The sequence below is a fragment of the Loxodonta africana genome, chromosome 25 (genome assembly GCF_030014295.1).
Source record: "Loxodonta africana isolate mLoxAfr1 chromosome 25, mLoxAfr1.hap2, whole genome shotgun sequence".
Taxonomy (NCBI): Eukaryota; Metazoa; Chordata; class Mammalia; order Proboscidea; family Elephantidae; genus Loxodonta; species Loxodonta africana.
Window position 1 is genome coordinate 27,311,327 of NC_087366.1, and position 22,802 is coordinate 27,334,128.

At 36.2% G+C, this 22,802-nt stretch overlaps 1 protein-coding gene across 6 annotated transcripts in view; it reads left to right on the plus strand.

Moving 5' to 3' along the window:
• COP1 (COP1 E3 ubiquitin ligase) overlaps positions 1-22,802 on the plus strand; it is a 251,325-nt gene that overhangs the window by 170,679 nt on the left and 57,844 nt on the right. For 3 of the 6 annotated variants that reach the window (XM_064276604.1, XM_010590990.3, XM_010590991.3), the window contains 3 exons: positions 14,788-14,905; positions 18,152-18,276; positions 19,564-19,724. In XM_064276604.1, coding sequence (XP_064132674.1) covers positions 14,788-14,905; positions 18,152-18,276; positions 19,564-19,724 — 404 coding nt within the window. Of the gene's footprint in view, positions 1-5,793; positions 5,891-14,787; positions 14,906-18,151; positions 18,277-18,647; positions 18,758-19,563; positions 19,725-22,802 lie in introns of those variants that run through there. The other 3 variants (XM_064276605.1, XR_010319394.1, XM_064276606.1) reach the window with 3 other exon arrangements.

Genomic DNA, 22,802 nt, shown 5'->3' on the forward strand with positions numbered 1-22,802 from the left:
CCATCTGTCCTTTTCTTCTACCCTTTTTCTTCTCTCTCTCTCTCTCTCTCTCTCTCTCTCTCTCTCGCTGTCATACTCCTTTCTCCTCTGCCCTCCTACCTCACTCCCATCTTGCCTCAAGTCAGTCAGTCCATCTATCTGTCCATCCATTCCACTTCCTCTCTCTCCCTCTCAGTCTTTCTCTACTAGTTTCTATACTTGCCACTCTACACTCACCAATGGCCCAGATATCCCTGCTTGGACCTATTCCTCACAGTTCTACACACACATTCCTGTTCTGTTTTCCTTACCACCAATTCACTCCTCATTAACTCCCCCTGCATGATTCTTCTGTCATGCCAGGAAAAATAGGTGAATGCCTTTTTTACACTACTAATCAAATAACAATGTCTGAGATTTTGCTAATATTGTTAGTTACCTTTTATCAGGGCAGAATTGACTGCCTTATATTTATTCTTCTCAGTTATTTTATCAGACTTTGTTTCTAACTGGCTGTATAGCATTGCTAATGTCGAAGAGACAGCCAACTAAATTGTGAGACCAAATTTGCCAACATGTGTGTTAAAATTTTTTGGCAGGGTACCTAAAAGATACTACTGCTAAGTGAACAAGGGAAGAGTGAGCTTTTACTGTTGTAAATTCGTGTTGGGAAGGAAAGCTGCACCAGGCAAACTAAATGTAGTTTTCTTCTAAGTATGCCGGAATTTAGAAGCAGGCTCTGTAGATATTCACACTGGAAGGTGTACTTCTGCTTACAGTATTAATATTTTAGATTTTGGGGTATCAGACAAAAATTTTTAATGTTAAAGGATTGAGTGGAAAAGGTAGACAACGTACTTGAAAAGATCAATTTCAGTGGCGAGCTGGAAGGTGATTTTAAGAAGTAAAATGAAAATACTAGAAATGCAAATCTTGATATAAAAAAATGAAGGATTCTTTTGATGTGCTTATCAACGATTAGGCTCAAGCTAAAAAAGAAATCAGTGAACTCAAATACAGGTCAATAGAAGTTACACAAAATGAAACACAAAGAAGAGAGTCGGGAGGGAAATAGAATAGAGCTTCCAGGAGCTGTGGAACAGTATCACAGAAGAAGAGGGAGAGAAGGGGGCAGAAGAAATATTCAAAGAGATAATGACCAAGAATTTTCCAAGATTGATGAAGGACAATAACCACAAATTACAAGAGCTCTTAGAACTCCAGTCAGGAGAAGAACAAAATCAGACAAACAGAAAACATCTAAGCACATCATAGTCAAACCATGGAAAACAAAGAGAGCATCTTGATGCAGTCAAAAAAACAAATGTGTATGGTGAAATAAAGATAAAAATTATAGCAGACTTAATCAGAAACTATGGAGGCCCGAAAACAAGAAACACACAAAGTGCTAGAAAAAAAAATGTAAACCCAGAATTCTATATCCAGTGAAAATACCTTTAACAAATGAAGGCAAAATAAAGGCATTTTCAAACAAGCAAAAGCTGTATGTTAAGTCAGAGACTGTAAAGAGTCTACATGGTTACCCTACTCGAGTGATCGTAATATGGATATTGATACATGTATATAGATACAGATGCTTTCAGAAGCATCAGGCATCTCGGTCAGAGATTAGGGTTTTATTTTACTCACAGCAAAATCAGCAGCCAGAATAACATTGCAACTTCAGTCCTCCAGTGTTCAGCACCCTGCAGTCAACATGATGAAAGCCAAATGGATAAGTCCTACATGTGAGGTGAAACGTCTTTTTGGTTGAGGGCAAAGGATCCTGGGCCCTTCCCCTTCAGAGTATGAATAAATCCATCCACAGGGAAGATGAGACCTGTGTCTCCAAGTTTACAAACCTGGGTTTTCTCCCTTTTAAAATTTAAACTCAGAAAGATAATGCTGTAAATTCGTCCAGAGGCCCCTGGGCTTTTTAGTTACCTTTTTCATTTATTCATATAGGGTCGCTATGAGTCGGAATCAACTCAGTGGCACACAACAGCAACCTTGGAATGTAACAGTTTTGCTCCCTGGGAGAAAAGAGAATATTTATTATTATTTGTTGTTGTTTTTGTTGTATGATTCATAAGGGAGCCTGTGTGTGCAGAGTAGAAGAACTGCTCCACAGAATTTTCAAGGCTATGACCTTTCAGAAGCAGGTCGCCAGGCCTGTCTTCTGAGAGGAATAGTTCTCATATAAAGATAGATATGTAAACACAGCATAAGTTTATTACAAATTTCAGAAAAAGTTCAGACAAGTAGTTATTTTATAGAAGTTGAATTAAAGGTGCTTACCTCTCTGTTCTTTTCTGTCAGTATTGCTTATCAGCATTTCAGATATGTGCGATTTCACCACACTTTCAAGAAAGAAAGGAGGGAGCAAGCGAGGGACTCAAGGAAAGGAAGAAGGAGAGGAAAGGAGAGAGAGAAAAAAATGAAAGAATTTTTCCTCACCACAGCCTCCTCAATTCACTGCAGTCTGGGTTCTGTTCCTACATTTACACAGAAATTCCTCTCACTAAGATCACCTGCAACCTCAAAGTTACGAAATCCGAGTCTTTATCTTACTTGATCTCTTAATAGCTTTCAACTTTGTTCACCACTCAGTTATCATCCCTTGGGTTCTAAGACACCACACCCTCTGGTTTTCTTCATACCTGTCTCATCTATACTTTTCAGTTATCTTTTTCTTTATTTGTGTTTTAAGTGTAGATACTCATTGACGTTCTGTTATCTTGTCACTCTGTAAATTCTCCGTGGGTTATTTTATCTACTCAGTTACTCAGTAGAGATAGCTGACTCCAAAATCTTTATATTGAACTCACACTTAGCTCAAGAATTCCAGACCCTTATATTCAAGTTAGGAGAAATCCCTGGGTGTTTATTGGCAACTCAAGCTTAACATCCAGAATCCAACTGTTGTTATCTTTCCTTTCCAAACCATTGCTCTTCTGTTGTTATTTCCTCTTTCTGTTGAGTGACAGTTATCATACATGCAGTGCTCCAAGCCAGAGATCTTACTGCACGTATTCAATTGAGTCGTATACATTTTACCTGTTAAATTCCATCCTTTTTTTTTTTTCCATCCTACTATAAAAGAATCTCTACCTTTCCTCTCCCATTCACACTTTAGCCCACTACAGTCAGGTTCTGCCACCATCTTTCCACTGAAAGTGTTCTTACCATCATCACCAAATTACCTCTGTGTTGCTAAATCCATTGATCTGTTCTGTCTCTGTGAGGCATTCCCAACAACCCTACCTAAGGGAAATTCCCCTGATCATTCCTTTTCCTTTGTTGTATGTGAACATGTTTTTGTCTGTCTGCCATACCTGAATGTAAGCACAACAAAGGCAGGGAACTTTTCTTTCTTGTTCATCATTATATCCTCTGCTATTACATATAGTAGATTACTAAATCTTTATATTTGTAGGATAATTACTAATGTTTTGTTATATTGATTAGATTGAGATAAACGAGGAAAAAAATATACTACTCACCTTGTTTACAACAGCTTTTAAAGTACAGAGCCAAAATTGGATTTGGATTTCAGGTTGTAAACTTCTTAAATTCATATACAGCTATGAGTGAGGAGAGGTTTCAGTTACACCTCTTAGACTTTAATTTTTTTTTTTTCACATGTATTGTGAAACTGCTTCGTTAGCAAATGGAATTTTTCTTTGTTTTAAATGTCCATATGGCCGAAAGAGATTGCAGTTACAAAATGTAACCACCTGTTCTGGTGGTAATGACTTCCAACAAACAGTGGAAAAATATATTTTTGAAATAAATGAATGATTTCTACTTAATAGTGGCAAAGGTTACAACTAGGCAGCATCACCTCTGTTGCTGAAATCATCAGTAATTCAGTAGTTAATGAAGCGCCCAGCAACGCTTTCTCTGGACTCGTGCTGATGAAAGCAGACAGTGATTGATGCCCTGGTGATGGGCCAGGAGGCTTGAGGTGTGGGGCCTGTAGTACAGTTTTTCAGAGGTGGATGTAACTTCATGCTTTAGCTAAGAAACTAAATGCGTGCTCTCACTTACTGTTTCCCTTTCCGCTTTACTTTTCACCTCTTATCAAATCCCACTTCTTTTCTAAAAATCTAAGTTCTTTATGAGCCCTTTTCATCCCCACTTGAAACGTGAAGGTAAAATACTAATACTTTATATATTTGAAGAGATGTTGTTAGGTGCTGTAGAGTAGGTTCCAACTCATAGCGACCCCACGTACAGCAGAATGAAACACTGCCCAGTCCTGCACCATCCTCACAATCCCTGTCATGCTTGAGCCCATTGTTGCAGCCACTGTGTCATTCCATCTCATTGAGGGTCTTCCTCTTTTTCACTGACCCTTTACTCTACCAAACTTGATGTCCTTCTCCAGGGACTGATCCCTTCAGGTGACATCTCCAAATTATGTGAGATGTAGCCTCGCCATCCTTCTAAGGAGCATTCTGGCTGCACTTCTTCCAAGACAGATTTGTTCTTTTGGCAGTCCATGAGTATATTCAATATTCTTCGCCAGCACCATAAATCAAAGGCACCAATTCTTCTTATTCATCATCCAGCTTTCACATGCACATGAGATGATTGAAAACACCGTGGCTTGAGTCAGGCACACCTTAGTAATCAAGGTGACATCTTTGCTTCTTAACACTTTAAAGAGGTCTTTTGCAGCAGATTTACCCAATGTGTAGTGCGTCTTTTGATTTCTTGATTGCTGCTTCTATGGGTGTTGATTGTGGGTCCAAGGAAATTGAAATCCTTGACAACTCCAATCTTTTCTCTGTTTAGCATAATGTTACTTATTGGTCCAGTTGTCAGGATTTTTGTTTTCTTCATGTTGGAGAGAGAGTAGCTTCAAGAAATCAACTAGCTCTCTTGCCCCAAAGGTTAAGGAGCATTTACAGGAATGAAGTCTTAAAGATTATGAAGCCTGATTAGCTTTTCTAATTCCATAAAAGCTGAATAATCCCTTATAGCAGTTGCAAAACATCTATATTTTTGAAAAAAAAAACAAAACAAAACACAACAAGTACTCACAAAGTAACCTTCAAAATTTTATGCCTTTTACTATAGAGGTAGCCAGAATGTTTGTGTACTCATGTTCATGTATTTAAATAAGCTTGGAGTTTTGTTTTTTTTTCCCTACAATCCATGCTTTTAAACTAAAGAATTATTTAGATACTAGTAAAGTTATGGAGTCCCTGGGTGGTGCAAATAGTTAACATGCTCAGCTACTAACTGAGCATGTTATCAAAAAAAAAAAAAAAATCAACCATTGAAAACCCTATGGATCATAGTTCTACTCTGACATACATGAGGTTGTCGTGAGTGAAATTTGAGTACACGGCAACTGGTTTAGCAAAGTCATATGTAGACTGTCATTAAGCTATGAAAGGTCCTTTTTGGATAAATAATAAATCAAACATTTTTCATATGTCAATTAAAATTATATATAAATTTGACTTTTGACAGGTTTTTGGAATAGGTTTTAGCCTTTGTAAAACATTTCAGTCCAAAGAGAATGATTTATTAATAATATAATAATTGATGTATGGTGTGTGAAGGCAGCACAGATAAAAGCTGTACGAGGAGGAAACCCCAGCAGGAAATAGAGCCAAGTCAGGTTTGCTCATTAATAAAGGAAGCTTATACTGGTCCATTAAGAACAAATAAGACATCACAGACCACAGATAGAAATTTCAGATTGCAAAATGATTTTCCAGATTATCTTAGCATTTCAAGGCCCATAATCATCATCTAGTTTTTCTATCCCTCCTTCTTTTTGTCCTCATCCTCTTTCAGTAAATATCTCAGCTTTGGTGACACAGTGGTTAAAGCACTCGGCTGCAGTTAGAAACCCACCAGCTGTTGTGCAGTCTGCTTCCGTGAAGATTTACAGCTTTGAAAACCCCGTGGGGCTGCTGTGAGTCAGAATCGACTCAGTGACAGTGGGTTTGGGTTTTTTTTTTACTATTGTCGTTTCAAAGTGGGGATGGCATATGTAATAGGTATATAATTATAGTAATACATACGTATATTTCCCTTTGTGGCAAAACAGTTCCTTTTATTGGGCAGTTTGAATCCCACACTCTTTAGAAAATTTTCACTGATTGATTAACATGGTAAGGCAAGCACGCTCTGCTTTTGGGATTAGAGTAACGAAAAAAAAGGAAGGGAGAATTAACTCACACAATACAAACATAACCATCTACCTATTTAAAGTTTCTTCTCCTATTCGGTTACTGTCCTTTTTCCTTTTTTTCTTTTTTTTAAATGAAAATAGAATTGCAGTTCAAATACGCCAGGCACTTCTTGGAAACTCTATGGGGCAGTTCTGCTCTGCCCTGTGGGGTCACTATGAGTCAGAATCGACTCGATGGCAGTGGGTTTTTATAGATATTTATAGAATATTTACTAATTCAGATATTTGCTATCAGAGCTGTCCAATAAAACTTTCTGCACTGATGAAAATGTTTTATATATGTGTTGACCAGTATAGTAATTCTAGCTACACATGGCTGTTGAACGTTTGAAATGTAGCTAGTGTGACAAAGAAAATGGATTTTTTAGTATTATTTAACTTTAAGTAATTTAAATTTAATAACCACATGTGGCTGGCTAATGGCTACTGACTGGACAGCACAGTTCTAAATCATCTGGATCAAATATAGGTTGTGAGTCATTGCCACCAAATTACTTTGTCTTTCAAGTCAACTGAAATTTTGAGGTAATTTATATGTTATTTGGAAAGCCTGTTTAAGGGGATATTAAGAAAGATTAAAGGTCTCCTTTCACTATATATCAAAGGTCCCTAGAGTCAAAAGCAGCTTTTTAAAAGTATTTTAACCTGTTCCCAGGCTCCTAATACCGCTGAAGAATGTTGGCATTTGCAATTGTATTTCTGTAAGTGGTAATAATATTGACGTCAACTTGTCATTTAGCATTGATTTTCTGTGAGGCATGAAGTGTTGATCAGTCTTACTGGCCTGAAGAGAATATTTGTAGGATTTAGTATTTGGTTATTTGCTGAGAATTGACATTTAGATGTACAAAAAAGTAAAATGTTTTGGTGTTTATCTTAATGTTTGTAGCAGTAGCATAATTTGGTTGAAAAATTAAAATAAAAGAAACAGGTGTACTTTACATTGACAAGACCATGGACATCTACCTAACTAATCAAATTTGGAGCCCCGATGGTGCAGTGGTTAAGAGCTCGGCTGCTAACCAAAAGGTCGGCCGTTCGAATCTACCAGCAGCTCCTTGGAAACCCTTGGATGGAGCGGTTCCACTCTGTCCTGTAGGGTCACTATAAGTTGGAATTGCCTTGATGGCAAGGGAATCAAATTTAGCATTATCACTGGAACAAACAAACATTATATGCCTTCTGATGTGATACAGTAGAAATGACCAACAACTGTATATTATTGTTGCCAAAATTCTTAACTTGAACATAATAATGAATGATCATTCAGACAAATTCAGATGTGTGGAACATTCTGTAAAACAACTGTCCTGAATGTTTAATAATATTTGAAATTCTTGTATATAAAAGGAGATGAAAGAAACATGGACAGTAAATGATGTTGAGGGATTCTTGATTGACACTTAGAAAAATAGTTATTCAGAACATTTTTTAAGCAGTTGAAGAGATGTCTTAGTTACCTAGAGCTGTTGTAACACAGATACCACAAATTGGTGACTTTAAAGAACAAAAATTTATTTTCTCAGAGCTTAGCAGGCTAAAATTCTAAGTCAAGGTCTTGACCATGTTGATACCTTCCTTGTCAATAACTCCAGGTATTCCTTGGTGCCTTGGCATTCCTTGGCTTCTAGGTGACTCCACATGGTGTTTGTCTTCCCCAGTGTCTGTGTGTCTCTGTGTCTGTTCTGGTCTTTTTTATAACTTAGAAGTGATTAGGTTTAGATTCCCCTACACTGGTACGACTGCAGTAACACAGAAACATCCACAGATACAAGGGCCAGGAATTCAGTATATATTTTGGGTGATACAATTCAGTCCATAACACGGAATATTTAAAAATAGAATGCATATTAAATTATGTCAGTAATAGTTTTCTTGAGTATGATATGATAATGTGGATATAGGTGAGTCTTTTTGTTTATAGATGGTAGATGCTAAAATTTTTAAGGATAAAGTGTCCTTTTGTCTGAAATTTACCTGGTTCAGGAAAAAAATACAAGAAGAATGCCTATGTGTGTTTATAGAGAGAATCATAAAGCAAATACGGTGAAATATTTACAAGTGCTGAGTCTAGTTTGAAAGGTAGAAGGGTATTCATTGTACTGTTCTTTCAGCTTTCCTATAGATTTGAACATTTTTTTAAATAAAGAGGGGAAAAGTTATAGAAGTGGGATTATACCCTAAATTTCTAACCTATTAAGAGTATTTTTAAAACCGTGTTAATCTATGGTGATTGTTTTTATACTTCAGAAATATGAAGGGATCCCACTTTATAAAGGAAAGGAAATTATTGTGGACCCCCTGCCTATTGACCTAAACTATTTTTATTATAGTGTTACTTTAGTGTATGTGCCTACATAAAAACTCTACACCATCTTCTTACGTTCCTAGCTCTTGGCTATGAAACCAAAACAAATTCTAATTAAATTCAATCAAGATATAACACTAATAAAATCCAAAGTAGTAACAATAATATGATGGATGGTATATATTTTGCTGAAAATACATCTCTCACTTAGTGAGCTGGTTCTGAATACTGCAGTACAGTTTTTTTTGAGGTTACCTTGTCTGTTGTACCATATGCCATATGATCTTAGCCACCCAACACTTTTCTCAGTTCCAGCTACTATAAAACCTTTGTGCAGTACATAATGACATAATTTAACCTTTACTTATATGCCTACGTTTTTTACATACTACATCTACTTTTTTTTATTAGCCTAATATAAGGTAGTATATGGTAGTATATTACTATGTTACACTGTTATTTTAATATAAAATTATTTTCAACCTGTGAAATAACTTAAGAAATTAAGTACTTATATTATGAAAATGTTTTTCAATTAAGAATTTGTCTTAGGCTGGGTTCTTTAGAGAAGCAAAACCAGTAATGCGTATAAATATAAATTTGGAGAGAGATTTATATTAAGGGAACAGCTCACGTGATTGTGGGGATTGGAACGCCCCAAGTCCTTGGATCAGGATAGAGCCCTTTCCCAATTCACGGAGCTGCAGAAGCTGGTGAACCCAGGATGAGCAGGTTGGAGAGCAGAGATCCCACTCACAGGTTGTGGCGGTGGAGGAATCCCCAAGGTCAACAGGCAAGACTGCAAGATTTCTGCTGAGTCACTTAGCTGCAGGGGCTGGCAAATCCAAGATAGGCAAGTTGAGGAGCAAGACTCTTGCTCATAAGCTGTGAAGATCAGCGAATCCCAAGATGGACAGGTAAGCTGCAGCTCAAGCCTCAAGAACCAGAGGTCAGACAAGAGACAGCTGCTGGATCCAGAACAAGCCAACAACCTTTGCAAGGTGAGCAGGAAGGGAAGTAGGTGGTGGAAGGTGGAGAGATGAAGGCTGAGGGAGCCATGAGCTGCCACAGGCCCCACCCCACCAGTACCACTCAGCAGATTCCATCATGGGGGTGATCACATATCAGATTTCGACAGGAGAGTGATGACAACATTATACAACTGCCAGAACACTGAGAATCATGGCCCAGCCAAGTTGACACACAATCTTAATCATCACAGAATTACTGTAAAAGTGTTTAATCTTTATAAATGATAAGTTTAGCAGGAGCACAGCAGTTGAGGATAATTTTTTCCCACTTTTACTTTAGCACATACCAAATGAATTACAGCTATATATGTGCACCTCCACGTTAAAAGCTAAATGCTGTCATTTAAGGTGAACTCTAATGCCAATGCAATAATAAAAAATTATAAGCAAATGTGAGAATGCTTCTCCATATTAGCAACAAAAATACTGACAAATTATCAAAATAAACCAACTTCATACTATGGAAGGGTTGAAAACTGGCAACCTCACAATTACTGTAAGGGAAACACTAGTTTTGAAGCTTCTCAAAAAGTCCCGTTCTTAGTGCATTATCACTATTCAACCTGACTCACTGCTCACTGTTAAAAGCCTCATTTCCTGGGTGTTGTTGCTATTTGGCCTGAAAAGCCTTATCCCCTGGGTGTTGTTGAAAACAACCAAATGCAATTGTTTAACATCACAACTGTTTAAGTCTACAGCACCAGGTGGTGCAAACAAGAGCCCAGCCAAAATTTCATAGAACTAGGGAAAAAATTTTCCACAAGGGGTTTTGAAAAGTTCTGACTTGTTCCTGGAGATGGAGAATACTGCATGTACATGCAGAGCTGTGTGCATGTCCGGGAATTACTAGAGAGCACCTCAGTGGCTCACTTCTGGCTGACACTGAGGCTCTGTGTAAGCAGGAAACAAAGGTTAAGGCAGATTTGTTATGCATTTGAAGGCATACCCCAACTCACATCCCTTAGTAGAGGGTGGGAGACATACTGGCTCAAAGCATTTAGGGAAATCTGACTGCTAACCTGTACTGATCCAGGAACATAAACCTCCATGTAGCCAGGCTTAAAAATAAAAACAAGAATTAAACATAAATAAAAAACAAAAAACTGAGCAGAGACTTCAGTGGCCACACACAACAGGGAGAACAGACTCTACAGATTTCGTCCGTGAAAGTCACAAAACAAACCAACAGCAGTACCACCAACAGTAACAAAAAAACAACAACAACAAACCCTGGGTAAGAAGGACCAATTCCAGAGTTACCACAGTCTACTTTCTAACAGCAACAAAAAATTATGAGATAAACAAAGAAACAGGAAAAATTCAGTCAATAGAAGTTGTCTCTAAGGGGATCCAGGTGGTAGGATGGTAGATTTACTAGCCAGAGACTTTAAGTCATTATTTAAATATATTTAAAAATTAAATCAAGCATTAATTAAACAAAGGAAAATATTACAAGTACAGAATATTAGCAAAAAGAAATTTTAAAAAAAGTAGAAATTCTGGAGTTGAAAGTTAAAATAATGAAATGAAAACTTCATTAGCGGCACTCATGAACAAATCTGAACTGGCAGAAGAATCAGTGAACTTAAAGATAGGTCAATAGTGATAATCCAGTCTGTAGGACCAAAAGAAAAATGAATAGAGCCTCAGAGGTCCATGGGACCCTAGCAAACATAACAAAATATACATAATGGGAGTCACAAAAGATGAGGAAAGAAAGGGGTAGAAAAAAAAGAAGAAATAATGGCCCAGATCTTCCCACATTAGATAGAAACATCAGTCTACACATCAGAGAAGTCCAACGAACTTCAGGGAGTTTAAACTCAAAGAGATCACCCTTAAACATATCCCTTATTGAGGGATCCTCAATAAGATTAACAGTTGACTTGTCATGAGAAATCATGGAGACTAGAAGGCAGTGTGATAATACGTTCAAAGTTTTGAAAGGAAGAAATTGTCAACCAATAATTTTACATCCAGCAAAACTATCCTTCAAAATATGAAGAGAGAATTAAAATATTCTCAGATAAACAAAAAACTGAGCGAGTTCTTTGCTAATGACAAACCTGCTGTACAAGAAATAGTAAAAGTTAAACAGGAAGGACACAAGGCTGTAATGCAAATATGCATGAAGAAATAAAGATAATTACATAGGTAAATAAAGACAGTGTATTTTTATAGCAGTTTTTTCTGATTTAAAGGACAACTGTATAAACAATTATAAAATTTTCTTGATGGGCTTATAATATAAAATGGTGCAGCCACTTTGGAAATCGATTTGGTACTTCCTTAAACAGCTAGAAATAGCCCTACTATATGATCCAGCAATCCAGCTCCTGGGAATGTATCCTAGAGAAATAAGATCCCTCACACGAATAGATATATGTACACCCATATTCATTGCAGCACTGTTTACAATAGCAAAATGATAGAAACAACCTAGGTTCCTATCAACGGATAAATGGATAAATCATTCACACAATGGAATACTACGCAACGATAAAGAACATCAGTGAATCTGTGAAACATCTCATAACGTGGATGAATCTAGAAGGCATGCTGAGTGAAATTAGCTGCAAAGGGACAAATATTATATGAGACCACTATTATAAGAACTCGAGAAAAGGTTTAAACACAGGAGAAAACATTCTTTGATGGTTATGAGGATGGGGAGAGAAGGAGAGGAGTCTTCACTAAGTAAATAGTAGACAAGGGTTATTTTAGGTGAAGGGAAGGACAGCACACAATACAGGGGAATTCAGCACAACTGTACTAAGCCAAAAGCTAAGAAGCTTCCTGAATACAGCCAAACACTTCAAAGGACGGAGTAGCAAAGGCGGGGGTCTGGAGACCATGGTTTCAGGGGACGTCTAGGTCAACTGGCATAACAAAGTGTATTAAGAAAACGTTCTGCATCCCACTTTGGTGAGTGGTGTCTGGGGTCTTAAGGTGTAGCAAGGGGCCACGTAAGATCCATCAATTGGTCCCAACCCATCTGGAGCTAGCCAATACAATCAGGCAGCTGGCAGTGAGGATAGAGAAGTGAGAAGGTGATAATGGATCAATTTCTACACTTTGGGAATTGAATTCATGCTGATCCTTAAACCATGCGGTTAGCAATGAAGGTGGTATATGTCTACTATGCTCCTTGTTTAGTACAGATAGACATGTAGATCAGTGCAATACAGTTGAGAGCCTGGAAATAAATCCTTACGTTTATAGTCAGTTTGTCTACAGAGGTGCCAGGCAAGTCATTAGGGGAAAGAGTAGTCTGTTCAATAAATTATGCTGGCAAAAAAGGATACTAACATGCAAAAAGATCAACTTCCACCTTTACTTCACTCCATACGTAAAAATAACTTAAAATTGATTACAGACTTAAATGTAGGGACTGTAACAGTAAAACTGCTAGAAAAAAATACAAGAGAAAATCTTTAAGACCTTAGGTTAATAATAGATCTCTTGTGTGCAACACCAAGAGCATGTTTCATAAAAGAAAAAAAAAAAATTGAACCTTGTTAGAATTCATAACTTCTACGCTTCAGAAGACACTATTAAGAAAATAAAAAGACAAGCAACGGAAGAGTTGAAAATATTTGTAAAACCTAACATCTGATAAAGGACTTGTATCCAGAATTTTCAAAGAATTCATGTTGAGAAACAGAATCTTTCATGCATTGCTGGTGGGAATGTAAAATGGTACAGCTAACAGTTTGTCAGTTCCTTTTAAAGTTAAGCATAAAATTATCACAAAAACCCGGTGCTGTTGAGTCGATTCCGACTCATAGAGACCCTATAGGACAGAGTAGAACTGCCGCATAGAGTTTCCAAGGAGCACCTGGAGGATTCGAACTGCCGACCCTTTGGTTAGCAGCTGTAGCACTTAACTATTACACCACCAGGGTTTCCAAAATTATTATATGACCCAGTAATTACCCCTCTACGTATCTATCTATCTGCCCGATAGAAATGAAAACATATGTCTATTCAAAGATTTTCACGTGAGTCTTCACTGCGTTATTATTCATAATAGCCAAATCTGGAAACATGTCCATCATCTGGTAAGTGGATCGGCAAAATGTGGTGGTATATCTATACAATAGAATACTGTTTAGCAATAAAAAGGAACAAACTACTGACCACATGTTAAAACTTGAATTAACCTGAAAAACATTATTTAAAGTGTAGAAGCCAGACACAGGAAACCACATATTATGTATTTCCATTTATACGAAGTGTCCAGAACAGACAAATCTATAGAGACTGACAGCAGATTAGTGGTTGCCTGGGACTGTGGGTGGGAATGGAATTAACTGTAAATGAGCATATAGGAACTTATTTGGGTAAGGACAGTATTTTAAAACTGATTTATGATGGTGATTGCACCACTAAGTTTAGTAAAAATCATTGAGTTGTATACTTGCAATAAGTGATTTTTCTGATATGTAAAATGTCTAACTGAAGATGTTTTTTAAAAAAAAGTGAATGTGGGAAATAAAATTTTATACTATTAAGGTTATCCAGATGGTTATATCACCATTTTTTAAAGCCATTGAAATGTAAAGATAGAAATTAAAAGTTCTAGTTACTTTAAACCCTTAACACTGTTTCTAGAGGCAGTATCAGAGGAAATATCAGTGGAACTTCATTTCAGACTCACATTGCTTTATGTGTGTTCATGCAACCATATTTTCCTAGACTCAAAACAGTAACAAAATAGAAAACCCATTATATCTTCCCTATCTTTGAAAATTATTCACAGCCTTTAGTTTTCTGGCTGTTAAAACCAAAACCAAACCTGTTGCCATCCTATTCATAGCAACCCTATAGGACAGGGTAAAACTGCTCCATAGGGTTTCGAAGGAGCGCCTGGTGGATTCAAACTGCTGGCCTTTTGGTTAGCAGCTGAACTCTTAACCAGTAACTATGCACCAGAGTTTCCTTGTGGCTGTTAAAAACCAACTAAACCTGTTGCCCTCGAGTTGATTCTGACTCATAGCGACCCTATAGGACAGAGTAGGACTGCCCCATAGAGTTTCCAGGGAGCGCCTGGAGGATTTGAACCGCCACCCTTTTGGTTAGCAGCCGTAGCACTTACCCACTATGCCACCAGGGTTTCCCTTATGGCTGTTACAGGCATTTTATTGTCAGTGAAACATATTGACAGAAACCACCAAGCCAATTAAGATTAGCTTTACTTTGCATTTCCACATTTACTACATTTTTCTCTTTTTGTTTGTTTTGTTTTGATTTAGATCACTGTGTCCACTACTATGATCTTCGTAACACTAAACAGCCAATCATGGTATTCAAAGGACACCGAAAAGCAGTCTCCTATGCAAAGTTTGTGAGTGGTGAGGAAATTGTCTCTGCGTGAGTATTTATTCTTTTCAGGGTTTGAGCTTAACAGAGCTCTTTCATCGTTCACCAGTCTTTAAAGTCATTGTGGATGTATGTGAAGAATAACACTGGGGTGTGCACTTTCTTTTAAATAGCAGATTTTTATAACTTGTTTAGTTAAAATGCATGTATGTTTTGGTCTGTATTGCTCACTTTAGTATGTTATTTGTGAATAAAATTCTAACAATGATTCTAATTTTTAATATAGCCCCTTGTTAGATAAGATTAGTAAAGCTCCGCAGTTTTACTGCATTTCAGCTTCAGATTGGATTTCAGCTACCACTTCTCCTTAAGAAACACTTAACATAGCTAAAGCAAAAGAATGAGAAGTCTTTTATTTATTAAACTCAACTAATATGTTATTGAATATTTACCTATATTGCATTATAATACTAGAATTATTTTAGGTTTAGATACTATTTGGGTGACTTTTATGCTGATGTGTTATTTGATCTCCCTGTGATTTCATAGTGAGTTTTAAATGTTTTAAAGAGGACTTTGTAAGGATGATGGCTTAGACCTGACAGATGTTAGGCCTTTCAAACACCTTCTGACATAGAGAATCATAATTTGAGCATTTAGTTGTTTTTTATATTATTTGAAGTTAACAACATATCAACCAGGTAAGTAAGTCCCAATTGGCAAAACATTGTTGATAAGTCCCTTATACTAACAGAGACAGTCTCTCCATTTTATCTGTTTCATAGTTCTCTTCAGTTTTTATTGTTCTAGTAAATGCCCATTCTTAATATCTCCCTGACCTTTTCGTATCTACTATATTTTCTAAAGCTTTTAACAATATATTATTTTCTTCTTTTCACTACTGTCTTGTCTCTTTTAGGAGATTATTAATGCTAGTGCCTTATGCTTGATATCCACTTCCACACTGGTTGCTCTAGACAAAAACTTGGTAATTTGAATTGAGTTACAAAAGAGGGAACTGAGCTTTCTGAGGGGAGGTATTGTAGGTAATTATTTCACAAATTTAAATTAAGTGGAAACCATTCAGGAAGTATCCCATCTTTAGGAGTAACAATAGATGGTAAACAATTAAAGTTTTATTCATATTCAAATACAGGTGGTAAATTATATAGCAAAAATATTTTGCTTCGATTTCAGATTTATAAATGTTGAATCATTTAATTTCACAGAAGTGTATTTATACTTAGGAGCCCTGGTGGCACAGTGGTTAAAAGTGCTTGGCTGCTAACCAAAGGTCAGCGGTTCAAATTTACCAGACACTCTTTGGGAGAAAGATGTGGCGATCTGCTTCCGTAAAGATTTATAGCCTTGGAAACTCAATGGGGCAGTTCTGCTCTGTTCTGCAGGGTTGCTATGAGCTGGATTCAACTTGAAAGCAGTGGGTTTGGTTTTTGCTTTTTGGATATTTATGCTTAATTGAATTATATAAATTGGAAATGGTAGCTGACCATATTAATCTGGATATGTAATTTATATTTTCACCAGTCTTCTTTCCTTCTTAGTTTTTGTAAAGCATGTTGATTTTTTTTCATAGTCAACTTTGAATACAAGAAGTGTTTAGAATATATAAACTTCATTTAGAAGCTTATTTGGAAAAAATAATTTTAATTTTTTAAAAAATTGAAAATAATATTGATGTATTTTAAATATAGATACAAAAGGATACTGAACCCATTGTTGAGCAAAAAAATGAAAACAAATATCTAAGAATAGATGTCACTTTGAATAAATGATTGACAAGCAGTAGAGAAGTATTTTAAGAGTTTTGAGTTTGACCTCTGAAGTCATACAGTTTGAATCTTGGCTCTACTGTTTACTAACTGGTACCTTGGAAATGTACTTAATATTCTAAACCTCAGTTTCCTCATCTCTAAAATGGAGCCGATAATAATAATTATGATTCTTTAAATAATACATGTAAAACATTTAGCATAGTGTCCTTTTTGGTGAATGTTGGAGAAAGATTTTTGTAGTCTTTAATAGAGACAAAGGAGCTATTACTACAGACTGTTCTTATCAGGGCCTCAATAGATGGACCTTGATAAAATGGGAGAAAAAAGTGGAACAGAACCTCAAATTCCTAAAAAAAAAAAAAAAGACCTGCTGGCCTGGTTGAGACTGGAGTACTCCTCAAATACCCTGAAATACTCTTCAAACCTTGAACTGAAATTAACCCCTGAAGTTACCTTGTAGCTAAATAACAAATAGGCTCAAAAAATATCACCTGTAAGTACTGTGCTCCATTAAAAATTCACCTATATGAGACTAAACAATCGATAATTACTTTGAAACAAAGATGAGAATGTAAGGGGTACGGAAATTAGATTAATGAAAACAGAACAACCAGAACAGAAATAATGGGCATGTTCGCACTTTGTGAAGAATGTAACCAGTGTCACTGAACAACTTGTGTAGAAATTGTTGAATGGGAACCTAAACTGCTGTGTAAGCCATTGAAAACACAGTAAAATATTATTTAAAAAATAAGAAAAAAAAAAAAGAAATGTATCATTTTTCAGAAAAAAAATGCAAAACAAATTGAGAGGAAGGAAAAACAATTAAAAAATAATAAGTCTAGGATGATCCAGGTTTTGTAACAAAAAGTCAGAAAAAAACCCCAAAATAATGGGCTTTTATTAAAGTCCTAAGACTGTTTTTGTATAATGAGATTACCGGTGATTTGTTCTAAATAGCTACATTTACATACTCTTTCGAGAACTCATAGGATCCTACCCCTGAAGGGCTGACTAACAGTTGAAGACAAATTAAGTGGAACAGATGTATCACTGAAATGTAGCACATTTCTCAGTAGAGGTTACTCGTGGTGTGGTGGTGGTGGTATGGTGTTAATGATGCCTTCCATTTATGGAGCACTTCCTACATGCCAGGCACTATTGAAAGCATTTTAAATGAATTAATTTATTTAATCTTCACAATATTTTTTTTTATAAGGTAACAATTATTTTTCAAATTTAACTGATGAAGAAACTGAGGCAACTGCATTTCATAATTTGCCCAAGGTCGAAAGCACATTAAAGGCAGCTTCTTATTAACCTATAGGGTCGCTATGAGTCGGAATTGACTCAACAGCAACGGGTTTTGTTTGGTTTTTTGTTGACATTAACTGGCTCCAGAATCTGTATTCATAGGCACTAAACTGGATTGCTGCTAATTATTAGTGATGAGTTTCGTGCTGTGAAATCTTAGATGCATTTTAACTCTTTATTTTTATGCCAGATCAACAGACAGTCAGCTAAAGCTGTGGAATGTTGGGAAACCATATTGCCTACGTTCCTTCAAGGGTCATATCAATGAAAAAAACTTTGTAGGCCTGGCATCCAATGGAGATTATATAGCTTGTGGTGAGTAGAAACCATCTTTTCCTGGAACTTTTTAACAGGTATCTGTCATGAAAATAGAATTCAAAGGAAGTGAACTATATACCAAATCAGGAAATCGTGTGTACTCTCCTAAGGTAGCATTGTAGTCTTGATGCCTCAGCGCTATGAATTTTTCTCTGGCTCTACTGGAAGAAGCAATAGTCCTTCCCTGCTTTGTGGAGCACCAGCCCAGACCACGTGAAACTGCATAAGATTGTTAACCATGTTTTGTAGTTCTCCATTGTAACATAATTTCTATCAACATTATATAGAAGACAGAAAATACTAATTTCTGCTAATCATATTTCTAATTTGAGCACCGTTTTTTGTCTTCTGGATCCCTGGTGGTGCAGTGGTTAAGAGCTCGGCTGCTAACCAAAAGGTCAGCAGTTCTAATCTACCAGCCACTCCTTGGAAACTCCGTCCTATAGGGCTGCTATGAGTCAGGATCTACTCCATAGCGGTGGGTTTTTTTTTTTTGGTTTATTTGTCTGAAGCTGAACTTTGTTTTCCCCTGTCTAGTTATCCCTTCATTAAACAGTCTGCCTGGATAACCTTGATCTATTCTAGGGCTTTTATTATTGATAATTCATACAAACCTAAGTCAGAAGTAGAAAAATAAAATTTGGTACTATTCAAATGCTGTAATATCTAATAGCTGAATATATGAATTTTCATCTGTACTTTTAAGTGACTTGCCCTGTATTTAGTAAATATGGCCCTGTTTACTTGTGTGTGAGCCTGAACACTGCCAAAGCAAATCTCTCCCACAATTCTCCTACGTTATAAAACCTAGGCTACTCAAAAATACAGGTTCCAGACTACTTGTATAGTTACAGTAATACCTTTATGGGGAATGGGAACTAAATTTTGTAAGCTACCAAAATTTGCCTATGTAAGTGTTGAAAGTTTTTTTTTTCTTTTTGTATAGAAATCTTTCTAAATGTATTTAAGATTCTATACTAACAGATTTTTAGTTCTACTATAGACGTCTCTTATAATTTTATGTGGTAGTTTCAGCCTTAAAAATTATAAATATTATTATGTCATTAACAGTGATTGTTTCTTTAGATTAGTAAAGTTTTTATCTGTGAATTCTTTTCTCACATGATTCCCATGGAATTCTGTGATCTTTGAAATTTGACCATAGAAGATTACTAGTCTTTGAGCTGAAAATTTAGGAGATAAATACCGTATAAATGTGATTTCCTAATTCTTAGTTCTCCCATTATAAAAATTTGTTATTATTATTACTTTGTTTATTTTCAGGAAGTGAGAACAACTCTCTCTACCTGTACTATAAAGGACTTTCTAAGACATTGTTAACTTTTAAGTTTGACACGGTCAAAAGTGTCCTGGACAAAGACCGAAAAGAAGACGATACAAATGAATTTGTTAGTGCTGTATGCTGGAGGGCACTGCCAGATGGGGTAAGTTTTTATGTAATTTTTTTTCGCCTTGGTGTCTCATATAATACTTTTATTTATACACAGGTAGAGTTTTTTAAAGTTTAAGGCATGAATTGGTATGTGACATGCATTTTATTTTTGCTTTGTATTGCATCGCCAAAGAAAACAGGTATTTTAGGTAGTAATTGAAATACCATTAATTGAAAAATACCATGCTGACTTTGGTGTCTCTTTTATGTATCCATAGTATCTTGTGTACACCTCTGTTATAGCCATTATCTACCTCCCCTATAAAACTAAATTCCTCCAAGCACACATTGTGCCCTATTTCCCTAATGATCACAAGTAGTAAATACCCTTTAAATGTCCAGCTGAACTGGTATTTTAATATGAAGAAGAAAATTTGGTTCAAATAGAGGGGAATGGCCTTGTATATGCAACTAAATTAAATACTATCCCAGTGTAGAATTTTTCTTTACAAAATACATCTATATAAGAATATTTAAACACATTTAATTTCTTGATGAAAAAGTTGAATTTCTAGATTTTAAAAAAAGTATCCTCAAGCGTTTCAATTATACATTCTAAGTTACAAGCTTTCTTATAAGTTCATGGAAAAAAAAATTGCTTTTACTGTCCTTATTTATGTAAATGTTAGTTGTTCATTATTGTCATTTTTGACAAATAGCTTTTTACGTGCTTTCTCGATTGGTTCTGTTTTTGACACAAAAGGTTCTCACTTGGTGAGTTCTTTAGGATACCTGAGTTTCAGGTATAGTTTAAGTATATCTATTTCATTGCTAACTTATTTTAACTTCTGTAGCTTAACTTCCAGTTTTAGTAATGGCAGACTTGGTGATTTGGACCAGACGTACCACTAAGTAGGACTAGAAAGGTTGGACCAAGTACATACATTATAAAAACAAAAACCTCCTGAAAATGTTGCAGAGCAGACGAAATAGAGAAGAATTGCCAGACTAGAATATGAGCATGGCATTTGAGTATGTTTTTGCTTTGGGAGCATTTGCCAGTTTTGGCAGGGTGGTTGAGAGCACTTATGACCACTTCACTGGGACACAGAGATTGGAGTCTAGTGCTTATTGCCTTTGTATGGGTGAACTCGCTTTGGCTTTTGATTCCAAAAAACTGTAGTCTGGGTTAAACAAGGAGAAGAATAGCCCTCATAGTGTTTGCAACTCAACTTTATATCATTTCAAACTGTGACATTAATTGGGATGGCCACAGGTGCCTGGCAGATGCAAACTTAAGGTCTCTCTGACAGAAAATAACATCATATAAGGACTTCATTTATTTTTCAGTTTTGCAAATACAATAACTAGGACACGATAAAAAATAAAGACATAGAAAAACAGAAGACAGCATAAATAAAACCAGCATAAAAAAGACAATAGAAACAAAAATTACAGCAGCTCTAGATATTGGAGTTATCAGTGGCAGCTTGAAAATAACTAGCTTACAAGATGAAAGACAAGATGGAGAGTTTCAGTTGGGAACTGGAAACTATCTTAAAAATGAAAATTCTAGAACTGCAGAAGTAAAATTACCAAAGTTAAGAACTCAATGGAATTTTAAATGACAGATAAGACAACAGTTGAAGAGACAATTAATGAACTGGTAGGTAACTAAGTTAGGAGAAAATACAGAAAAGAAAGCGTAGCGAGACAAAACTGGTGAAAAAATACAGGAGAGTTAGAGGACCAAGTAAGAAAGTTTAACATAGTCAGTGTTGGTTTGTGCTGTTGAGTCTTTTCTGAGTCATAGCAACCTTATATGACAGAGTATAACTACCTCATATGGTTTCCTCAGCTGTAATCTTTACAGGAGCAGATTGCCAGGTCTTTTCTCCTATTGACCCACTGGTGGATTTGAACTGCCAACCTTCTAGATAGCCACTGAGAGCTTAACCATTACACCATCAGGGCTCCCTACATACTCAGTTTATTGTTGTTATTGTAATGTGCCGTCAAATTGATTCCAACTCATAGAAACCCTGTAGAACAGAGTAGAACTGCCCCATAGGATTTCCAAGGAGTAGCTGGTGGATTCAAACTGCCGACTTTTTGGTTAGCAGCCAAGCTCTTAACTGTTGTGCCACCAGGGCTCCGATATTCCATAGGAGACCTAATAAAGAAAGAAGAGAAATAATGCAGCAGAAGCAAATACTTGAAGACATTATTTGAGAACTTTGCAAAGTTGATGAAAGACATCAAGATAGAAATTCAAGAAGCCTTTGAACTCTAGGGAATGAACAACTAGAAATCTACACTGTGAATAAAGATTTAACATCAAGCCTGAACCCTAGGCCTGCCTGAAAATCTAACTTTGGATCTACCTTCTCATAGCACCATTTCCTCGGAAATATACTAAATTAAGACAGATACAGAATGTGCTAGGTGCTGGTTATATTTACTGTGAAATTCTGTCAGTGGGACTGCATTTGGGCTGAGAGAACTGCAAGTTGGCACATCGGCCTTATGTCTGTGTAATAAGCTGGACATTATAAGACAGAAAACCAGGGTGCACTTAGCTATGTCCCTGGCAAATGTGCTTTACTCTTTGTGTGGGTGAAGGAAAGGAGTGGTCCATGAGGCTGTGTATGTGAATAGTTGTCTGGCCTCCTGATGAGTTTGTAGATGCTATGCATCCTGAATTTCCTGTATTCGTTTGTAAAACTAAGTAACTTAGTGCTAAAATCTCTTATGTCTGATCTTGTGACCAGTGCTGGTGGTAGAACAATCACGCCTAGGTACATCATAGTAAAATAACTGAAAATCAAATAACGAGAGGAATCATTAAAAGCAACCAGAGAAAAAAACAGTTGTCTTCAAAGACACAGCAGTTAGACTGACAGCCAACTTCTCAGTGAAGCAATGGAAGCCAGAAGACAATGGAATCGAATCTTTAGTATGTGACAAAAATACCTACCAACCTAGAGTTCTATATCCAGAGAAAAATCTCTCAAAATGAAGGTAAAATAAATACATTTTTTGATAAGTAAAAACTGAAAAAAAAAAAGACCTATACTAAAAAAAAAAAAAGGGAAACCTTAAAGGATATTTTTAAGGCAGAAGGAAAATG